General features: G+C 46.7%; 1 protein-coding gene across 1 annotated transcript; it reads right to left on the bottom strand.

Annotated features, from left to right (window-relative positions):
- Positions 1 to 8,541: 8,541 nt before the first annotated feature.
- On the bottom strand, positions 8,542 to 10,080 carry LOC146809219 (endogenous retrovirus group PABLB member 1 Env polyprotein-like). The gene has a single exon (XM_085614318.1). The coding sequence runs from the start codon at positions 10,078 to 10,080 to the stop codon at positions 8,542 to 8,544; it is 1,539 nt and encodes a 512-aa protein (XP_085470444.1).
- Positions 10,081 to 10,625: the final 545 nt, after the last annotated feature.

Below are 10,625 nucleotides of genomic sequence, written 5' to 3'. Positions count from 1 at the left end.
CCCACAAAGCCTTGCACTCCTCCTCTCCTCCCTACCTGGCGAATAAACTGAAACTCTCTGGAGGCTCTAGACCATCATGTAATGCGGAAAATGTATTGCTTGAACCTCCCACTTTCAAGAAGGAAAGATCGATGGCCCAATCCTTTTCAGGCAACGTGGAGAGAATCTGGAACTCACTTCCGCCTCAGCTCCGGACCACCACCTCTTCCCAGGCCTTCAAAACTGATCTCAAAGTTCTCCTCCTTCAAAGACACTTCCAAATTTAATTTCACGCCCTCTCTATTTTCTGAAGGAAGTCCTTCCATTATAGGAAATTCGGTTCTCCATGACTATAGAAGTGCCTTCCCAGTGTGTTCTTGTGGTTTGAGTGTCTGCCATTTATTGCAGTTTTATACTTCTACTTGTATTTTGTACTCTTTTGTAACATGCACACCTCACTTTTTCCTCTTGTAACGTATCATTTGCTACCTCTTGTATTTTGTTTGCTTCTGATACATGCACAATTGCCACCATTGCCTCATTTAACGTAACGTTTGCTTTTGTAACATGCTCACTTGTAATATTCTCCTCATGGATCATTACTGTTCCTATTGTGCAGCGCTCCGACACCTTCGGGTAAAGTCCGCGCTATATAAAAACGCATTAAATAAAATAAATACAATTCTGAGGTTGATCTACCGGCTTTTGCTACAATGTTGCTCTCGCGCTTTACCATTTACCCTCGCCCCCGGGAGTCTTGTTATGCCACTCAATAGTGTTTGAAAAAGAAGATTCAAAGGTTCTTTTAACATTTTTCGGTCTTGCTTAGTTAATAATAAAATCGCGCTCTGCACCGGCTTGCGTGGCACATGGAAACGCTGCTCCTCAGCTCTGGCTGCATTAAAATCAATATTTGTAGAGAAACGCACTCACGCTTGAATTATTGAGACACTTTACAGTTGCTTGCCAACTCGGTGTCACAAGAAGCTCTGATTCTTTTTCTGAAAATAGTTGCAAAAGCCGGTGAGAGAGCGATGTTATTATTTATTATACCAGCCTCAAAACTGTTGCAGGAAGCTTCGAGGTTTCCTTTTTAGGTTTGAGTTTGAGTTTGAGTTTAAGGGTTTTGTAGAGCGCTCATACACCCAGCGGTTTCTTGGCGCTAAATGACTACTACTGCTCAAGGGCAGGAGAATATGGGAAAGTGGTCGTTCAAGAAGAAAAGGCTTGGGTGAAGAGAAAGGTCTTGAGGCCCCTACGGAACAGGGGGTACTGGGGGCAGGTTCTCAAGTAGATGGGAAGGGAGTTCCAAAAAGCTGGAGCCGTGGTCGAAAATTTGGAGCCCCCCCACTTCTTACGTTTGAAACGAGGGACCACGAGGAGGTGATGAGAGGAAGAACGAAGTTCTCGCGAGGGAATGTAGTCTTGGATGGCTGTGTTAATAAAAGCAGGGGCAGAGCCAGTCCGGGCTTTGAAGATGGTACATGCAAGCTTGAACAAGGTGCGATGCCGGACAGGGAGCCAGTGCAGGGAGACCAGGAGGGGAGTGACGTGGTGGGATTTTGGTAAATTGAAGACTAGTCGTGCGGCTTGGTTTTGGACCAATTGAAGACGTCTCATAAGATATGCAGGCATGCCGTGAAAAAGGGCATTGCCATAATCTAGGCGAGATATTACCATGGCCAGAAGTATTAGTTTAAGCGCGTCAGGGGAAAAGAAACGTGAGACTTTACGAATTGTCCTGAGGGAGAGGAAGGCTGAGGATACAACGGCGGAAACTTGAGAGTGTAGGGAAAGTTGATTATTAATTTTGAACCCAAGAGTTTTGACAGCAGGGACCGGAGTAGGTGGGGTGCCTAAGGAGGAGGGCCAAAAGGAAGAGGACCAAGGACTGGCGCAACCACCTGTCAACACCAATTCCGTTTTATCGGGATTGAGTTTCAGGTGGTTGAAGTTCATCCAGTCCTGGATAAAGGTCATGACGAACTGGAAATTGGAAATTGACTCAGGAGAGGAAGAGAGAGGGAAGATGAGCTGGAGATCGTCTGCGTAATTATACACAGAGACCTCCAACTGCTGTAGGGCAAAAATGAGGGGGGCAATGTAAAGATTAAATAAAATGGGAGACAGAGAAGATCCTTGGGGGACCCCGCACTGGACAGGTCGAAAATCGGCGCAAGACCTATAGTAAATACAATATCGAGGGTAATTTCTCCTGCTGCTTGCAATTGGTTAACACTAGCATTGCTGTTGTTATCTTGCTTACTGTTCGCTGGCGATCCCATACGCCACTTCCGTTTTGGGAGGAAGCAGCACCGACCAACTACAGTTTCCCTACACTGCGAGTGTTTATATCCTATTTTGGGGACTACTTTTTTTGAGGTCGAGCATCAAACACACACACATGCATACATAATCAGCACGGCGCCCTTTCACGAGCGCCGCGCTGTTAATGGTCCCATTATTTCCTCCACCCTCGCTCTCCACTCCCCTCTACCCCTCCTGCTCGTCAGTGACCAGGCTCCAGCTTGTGTAAACAGCAGGCGCCTATCTTTATGCGTTGCTCACCACAAATGCAACGTTACGCTTTAACTTACATACAATGTTTGAAATGTGCTGCATGTCGACGTTTTTTTATTTAATTTACAAGTGTGACACGCATACATACATTATCAACGTTGCGCCCTTTCACAAGCGCCGCGCTGTTAATGGTTTGTTGTCTCTTTACTTGCTCCTCCACCTCCTGCTCTCTCTGCTCTCACTCCCCCTCCCTCCTCGTCAGTCATCACCGGGCTACAGTGTGTGTGAATAGCAGGCAGCTATCTTTATGCGTGGCTCACCACAAATGCAATGTTGTGCTTTAAACAGTGCCACACTGTGTTGGATTTAACTAAGCAGCCACACACCTTTCTTTTGTGCTGCGTGGCTCGCCTAAATCAACTTTTGAAAATATTTGTTTTCAAAAGCGGAAAAATGCCAGCTTTAACATTGGCGCCCATGTTCCCATCTTCATATGTTCGGTGTTGCCGCTTTTCCTACGTGGGCTGTTGTGTGCCCTGGACGTAGGAAGCGCCAATATCCCTGGAGCCCCTCCAAACATGCCGTACAGAGTCAGAAGGTTTGCTCACTTAGCTGCTGCACACCTTGAGAGTTTCACACCACTGCTCCCTTTTCACAGCGTGGGCTGCAGCGCTGCTAGCTCACACGGAGTGGCACCCGAGAGCCTGCCTATCTTGCCAATGCCTCCCACAGGATTCTCCCTCCGATGGGCTTATGGTTGGCGCACAGCACAGTGAACACCCCTTTTGTGAAGCCTCATTCGAGTTCACAACGACGCTCGTATTAAGCGCTACATGTGTTGTAACAGGTTTCTTTAGGGATAGCTTCCTTAGCTGCCGGTGAGCACAGTTCTGCAATGGCTCTTACTGTTTCATTAACTTTATAAAATGTGCCCACGAGTCAAACGTTCTTGGCTTCCTGTCTGCTATCTGCACACAAATGCCAGAAGAGCTATGTCATCTTTGTAGGAAAGGTGCTTTTTTTTCAGATGTGGAAGAAATGGCTTTCTTTGTCTCTATTGATTATAATAAATAAACGAACCGCACTTGCATAACGGGCTTAAACCTGGTCCTAGTTTAGTGGCCCAGAGCTTTTTTTGAAAACAGTTAATGTTTATAAAGAACTAAACTCATATTCTTTTATAAAACAGTAAAAATGCAAGCTCTCTTCCTGTTCTTTGATTTTGCTAAATATGACCCATGTTGACCATCAAGCTGTGAAAGGGAGTCTGGAGAAGTGCAGAATAGATAAATGTTGTTGTGAAATGCCAAAATAAAGCGCCACTGTGAACTATTTGTACAACGTTTTTGTACTATAATTTCTTTGACGTTTTGTTGTTTTTAGCGTGCGCCTAGTGTTTGTTTACCCATCTTTAAAATCGAGCCACAGTAGCGAATAACCTACTTCACTGATGTGCTTAGGTACCAGTAATTTGATACTTTTACACACACTAAAATTACATTTGCGAATGATGAATGTGTAAGAGCTTGTCATGCTTTTTAAAGTGTCAGTTTATGAAACACTTTCGTTTATATGCTACATACAATTTCCATCTGGATTGCAAAATCGAACAAACACAATGGCTCATAGACCATGTCACCTGTGAGACGCCAGTCAGTGTTGACTTTTAGTCAGAAATCTTGCTTTGGATAACATTTGATTATGTTTCCCTCATTCTTTTTGTTTGCTTTTTGGTGCATGCAGATCTGCATATCAGTGGGTAAGCACATAAATGAAAGGAATTGTCATTTACAATGCCAATTACTCAAACTCTTGCAAATGCGAGACCTATTGCATTGCAAATGCTTGTTTAAAACACTAATGAGTCTGTCCAAGACTCTCGGGGGCTAGTGTGATTGTTAATCATTTAGAACACAGTGTGAGAGCAACAACGCAGCAAAACCTGGTCACTGCATGCTATGCTGAAACATTTGTGTTCCACTTATAAGTGATACTAATTAACTAATTAATCATGAGCATGAGCGCTCTTTCTTTATGGCTTGTTTTTCTGTAAGGAAAGGGGAGCGGGCCTCCTTAGCAAGTTTAGTTGCTTCGGAAATTCTTAAACTTAAAGGCATAGTTGTCATGTTCATGATTGATTAGTTTCACTTATACGTTGAAAACAAAAATATTTCAGACCGAAAAATGTTACAAGAAGCTTTGAATCTTCGTTTTCAAATATTATTGAGTGGCATAACAAGACTCCCGGGGGCGAGTGTAAATCTTATAGTGCGCTCAGAACGCGCAAATTGCTCCCCCCTCACTGAACCAATTCCCAAGGAGATAAACAACTGCATTTAGTGTGGTTTAACCAGGGGCGTGCGTAGCCTTTTATTCACATGGCATCAGTGAGGAATGATAGCCTGTGAGAAGTTGGCCTGGCATATGCTGGTCACTAGTTAAAGTGGCCACCTTGCACCAGTCCAATTCGACTCTTATGGTAGTAGGTTTAAGACAATCTTTTAAAGAAAGCTATCCTAGTGGTAGCTGTGGAGAGGGATGTATGACGTTACAACGCACACTTTTACAACGCATGCACTTACAACACATTTTTTACAACGCAACATCCACTACAACGCATTCCATTACATAGCATGACACTACAACGCATTTTAAAAAACTACCTTTACAACGCATTCCATTACATCGCATACTACCTTTACAACGCATACCATTACAACGCATAATTTTAAATTGCATTTAAGGTAAGTATTGGATAGTATAGGGGTAAAAATTACTATTCTAACTCCAGGGGGTGCAACAGTAGGGTAAGTGTTGGATAGTATAGGGGTAAAAATTACTATTCTAACTCCAGGGGGTGCAACAGTAGGGTAAGTGTTGGATAGTATAGGGGTAAAAATTACTATTCTAACTCCAGGGGGTGCAACAGTAGGGTAAGTGTTGGATAGTATAGGGGTAAAAATTGCTATTCTAACTCCAGGGGGTGCAACAGTAGGGTAAGTGTTGGATAGTATAGGGGTAAAAATTACTATTCTAACTCCAGGGGGTGCGACAGTAGGGAAAGTGTTGGATAGTATAGGGGTAAAAATTACTATTCTAACTCCAGGGGGTGCAACAGTAGGGTAAGTGTTGGATAGTATAGGGGTAAAAATTACTATTCTAACTCCAGGGGGTGCAACAGTAGGGTAAGTGTTGGATAGTATAGGGGTAAAAATTACTATTCTAACTCCAGGGGGTGCAACAGTAGGGTAAGTGTTGGATAGTGTAGTGTAATATTATGCGTTGTAATGGTATGCGTTGTAAAGGTAGTATGCGATGTAATGGAATGCGTTGTAAAGGTAGTTTTTAAAAATGCGTTGTAGTGTCATGCTATGTAATGGAATGCGTTGTAGTGGATGTTGCATTGTAAAAAATGCGTTGTAAGTGTAGTGCGTTGTAAAAGTTGCGTTGTAAAGGTTGTTCCCCTTGGAGAGCAGTCTTCAGGCTAAGTCTCAGAGGAATGTAAAGCAGCTTCTTTCACCTTATAATCTCTTGAATTACCAATTGAAAAGACACCACACAGGTATATATATAAAATATATATGTATTTATTGCTAGACACACTCTACTAATCTCTTTATGAGATTAGAAGTCAGGAACATATGCAAATATCAACGTCTCACAATAAGTTAAGCACAACTATGGCTTGCCAGACCATATACTAAAAAAGAGGGTTAGGAATATTGACTTGCAAGGGGACAGGGCCTAGGGCCTTCAGAATCTCTGGGGCCTCACTAATCCACCCAAGACAGGTAAGTAAAGGACCCACGGGCGACGCGTCCCTATTGACTTCAATGGAGCAAGTCGCGGTTGGATTTTTAAAGTTCTACGGTACTTCGGGAGAGTTTACAAGCAAGTCACTTACAACGTAAGTAATTCGAGGGCCAACACACACAGGAGCACCGTAGTGCACGAGTTACCTCACCCAGGGAAGCCGGGTGCATAGGTGTCTTTTGGTGTTGGGTCGCGGCGTCGTTTTCAATGGGAGCCAAAGAAGATTTGCTGCTTGTGAAGACTGGAGAAGTGTCCGGTGGAATCCAAGACTGGATTCAAAAGACAGAAGACCTGAAAGCAGAGGAGACAGTGTTCAAAGTCACTTGCCAGTGACCCGGGCCCAGGAAGATGGAGGCCCACAGTCGTCGGGTGATTTCAGGTGACCACAGGTGTTTTGACTCTTCAGCCACGAGGTCCAGGAGGTGTCGATGATGACCAGGAGCTGGATTCGGAGTGTCCCACGAAATCTGCAGCTTACTGAGGTGTCGACAACTGGATTGGAGCCAACAAACCTTGGCAACAGCAAGTCTCGTGGAAAGTGAAGAAAGTCAGCGGTTCAGACTAGCAAGCTCTGAGGGACTCACCCAGCAAAGGTAAGTCAGGGCACGTCTGGAGCAACCAGGGGAGCACTTTTGTTTGATAGAAAAGTCTTCAGGGGACCCACAAGCCAATGGGCAAAGGATCGCAAAGATGCCTCGTGAGGATTAGCTTCACAGGAGCCCACGGTCACTCGGGACGAGGTAGGCCTCTGATCTTTGGTGGAAATCCTGCTGGAGGCTTGGACCACACGTGGTCCAATGCACAAGTTTGTAGAACATCGTGAAGGGATTGAACTCGACAATAGTGCACGGTACTCGGGTATTGCTGTTCCTCGTCACTCGTGGGGTCCACTCACCTCGGCTTCGCTGGGGACTCACGATGGCCTTTGAAAAGTCAGGAAATCCACTTCCGGCACTGCAGGGACTTCGGACTCCAGCGGGAGCGGGAAAGTTTGCAACCGTTGATTCAAAGTTTTGGTGCCTGCCAAGCAGGGGAGTCACTCCTTGACTCTAAGGGAGATTCTTCAGTCTTCCAAAGGTAGTGGAACGTCGAAGGTCCAGGATTCTTCTTCAGAGCGTCATCCAGGGATATCTAACTTGCAATGGCAAGGGTTCCCTAACTTATACTACAAGGAAGGGAGGGACTAGCTCTATGACCCCTCCTATGGGAGGGTCAGGGGAGTGGGTGGCTACACCCACTTCCCTTTGTTCAGTTTCGAGCCAGAGCAGGGGCAGGTAGCCCCTGAACCGGTTTGAGCTGGCATATGCACAGAGGACAACAACAATGTAGGTGGTATCAGTTTGTTAAAAGGTAGAGGCAGTCGCAGTCGATAACCTTCTAAGTATTGCCCGGCGATAATCGCCCCTTATACCATCCGATAATTAACCAACAAAGGGACAGGCGCCGGAGACGGGAAGGCAGGAAACAAATTTTTATTCCGTCGGAGAAGAACACATCAGATCAGACAGCAAGGTATCGTCACGAGGTGCTCTAACTGCATCTCTGAGGCCTGGCCTCTTATACACAGGTTTACGACTTTATTGCAGGTTTATCGTACATGGCACATTCTTGAGATCGCTTTGATACATGAAAGAACATCCTCAGAATCCCCACTTCAAGCTCGTTCCCACACATATCTACAGTGGAAGTCCCCACCCCACCCACAGTAGGAGATGGCTATCACACAGCTGGACATTCCGCCAATTCCCGGGGGTGTGTGCGACTGGTCGGGTCTCAGGGGGTGGGGGGTCTTGATCTACTGTAATCCCTTTGATGTGGGGTGTTTCCCTTACAGTAGGGACAATAAACTGCATCCGCAGGGCTAGGTGATGGCCTGGGATCGGCCCGGACAATCAGGCGAAGAGGAAGGGGGTTATCAAAGAGATGTATGACCATATATGGGATGTCGGTCAGGCGTGGGATGTGGTTCCATGGCAGGGTCGCGCAGAAGGAGAGGGTTTATGGCCCGTGTATGAGAGAGCGGGGTGGCCGGCGCGCGGGGGGGATGTTCGCAGCGCCAGAGGGACGCATTGGCGATCGACAATGAGCAGGGAGAGAGGCCATGGTGCCTAAAATGGCTGCCGTGTGTTTTTGCGTGTGGTGCTGGGGAAAGACAAGATGGCGCAGATAATGTTCAGGTATGAACTAAATTTCCACAGTCCTCCCTTTTAACATATCTCGCCAGCTTGCTTAGTTCAGATCTATCCCCATAATATTACGCATTTCTACTTCATACAAAGCTTTCATATGTTCGGCTTCAAAGTCCAGAGTCTTAGGACAGATACAGTTTGTAAAAAGTGAACACAGAGGTGGCAAGCATTGAATACCCAGGCAGCAACCACATAGTATCACGATTGGTATCAGGATAAACGTAAACAACCTCCACCCCCAACTTTTAATAGTGTCCCAAAACCAGCTCCCAAGCGACCATCCTTCTTGCTCCTGATGAACCTCTGCGGAAAGTCTGTGGAGGTGTTCAATCGCCTTGTAGACTGAGGGTGAGTTATCCGGTACGTAGGTACAACAGCTGGACCCAATGATGTGACATGCTCCTCCACGATCGGCCAGAACTACGTCTAGAACGAGGCGGTTCTGAAGAGCTACCAGGCGGACGGCCTGAAGCTCAGCGGTGTTGTTGGTGAGGATGCCGGCTGTAATGTTCATTGTTGTTTCGACTGCCTGGGTTAAGTGGCGGATGGCACGGCTGTTTGCCATTGGGCCCCAAAGTGGAACAAGTCCTTTTACTGCGTCCATGAACTGTGCTCCGGTGGAGTCGGCTTGCACAATGTCTTTGGCGCGTTTCTGTCGGTGATGGTTTGCTGGAGCCACATATGTCGGAGGAAGGACAAAAGCGATGTAGCAGGTGCCTCCCCAACCTTTCGGAAGCCAGGTGTAGGCCTTAGTACCACAGACGAAATACATATTTGGGGAGGTAACAAAGGAGGGTGGATCAACTGAGTCCAATGTTCGGGTGATGAGGCAGGAGCTGTGGCCCACCAGCTGCGCCCCCAGGCCTTCGAGGCACACAAGTCCAGTGATGTTGATGACGGATAGGGCCACTGTTAGGGTGGCGGCCGTTCGTTTCCGGAGGTAAGAGAAGGTGGGTCTGGCTGGGTTGTTGAACACTTGCATTTCAACTCGTTCTTTGGCAGGGATGTCCATGTGAAAGGGAGTGTTTGATCTCAGAGGACAGAAGGGGGCAGAAGTTTTTCCAGTTTTGTTCAGCCAGAACCCATGGTAGAAGTGTGACACAGTTTTGCCGGAAGTGGCATTGTCCTTGTAGCTTTCTTGCAGGAGGATTAGCCAGGCGAGGCAGGAACCATGGACAGAAAAAGGTGAAGGGATGAAAGGGATAGAGTGTCCAGTGGCATGTGGTAGCAATCCACAGATCCAGCAATTAGTGGCATTGGCGGCAAGATTGTGTTGGTGGAGCAACTGCACAAAAGAGTTATTCCAGAACTCCTTACGCCTTTCTCGGAGTTGGGGTGAAAGTGAGATCAGATGGTGTTCTTTCATGGTGGTAGGTTGAACGGTGGTCAGCAATGTCTTATGAGCGGGTGCGCTCTCCTCCATGATCCAGAAGGTGACCATGAGGAGAAGGCAAAAGAGAAGGGTAATAAAAAGTGCAATAGTCTTTGAGCTGTGCATTTTGTCAGTCTTTGGGTTTTTGTAGTGGATCTTCGGACGTCCGGTTGCTTCCATCATCTTCATGTCGGGTGCTTCCATCATCTTCAAGGGACTCGGTAGCGGGCAGAACCACAGACTTTGTTTAATTTCTCTTCTGGAGGCCTTTGGGGTGATTAGGCTACCGTTTTGAGATTTCGACTTAGTTCGTGGTCTGCTTAGCCGAGGTTTCCTCCTTTCGTCGCAGGTTATACCCTTCCTTGGATGGCCCAGTGGGATCGGGATATTTCATTAATTCAAGTGTCTCCGCATCCGGGTAGCAGCCCAGGGATGGTCGGTCTTTGTCCAGGGGTTCCTCTTGGGCGGTGATGTTGTCAGTTGTCGTCAGGGTCGGTGATATCTTCTTACAATGGTGTGCGTGCAGCCAATTACGCTTCCCCTCCACTCGAAGAGCTGTTCGGGTGGTGATTAGGACTTGCAGGGGGCCCATTCAGCGGGGCTCCAGACTCTTGGTGCGCTGGAAGTTACGCACTAAGACAAAGTCACCGGGTTGGATGTCGAGCCCGGGGCCCCTGGAAGCATCGGGAATGGCTTGCAGCACCTGCTGATGGATAACAGACAACGTTTTAGTTATGTTGTACAAATAGTCA

This window comes from Triturus cristatus, chromosome 7 (genome assembly GCF_964204655.1).
Source record: "Triturus cristatus chromosome 7, aTriCri1.1, whole genome shotgun sequence".
In the NCBI taxonomy this organism is placed as follows: domain Eukaryota; kingdom Metazoa; phylum Chordata; class Amphibia; order Caudata; family Salamandridae; genus Triturus; species Triturus cristatus.
This window is presented reverse-complemented; position numbering and strand designations above follow the sequence as displayed.

Bases quoted from the DNA above. Each gene is read 5' to 3' on its own strand.
- LOC146809219 (XM_085614318.1), bottom strand. From the start codon at position 10,080: ATGATGGAAGCACCCGACATGAAGATGATGGAAGCAACCGGACGTCCG.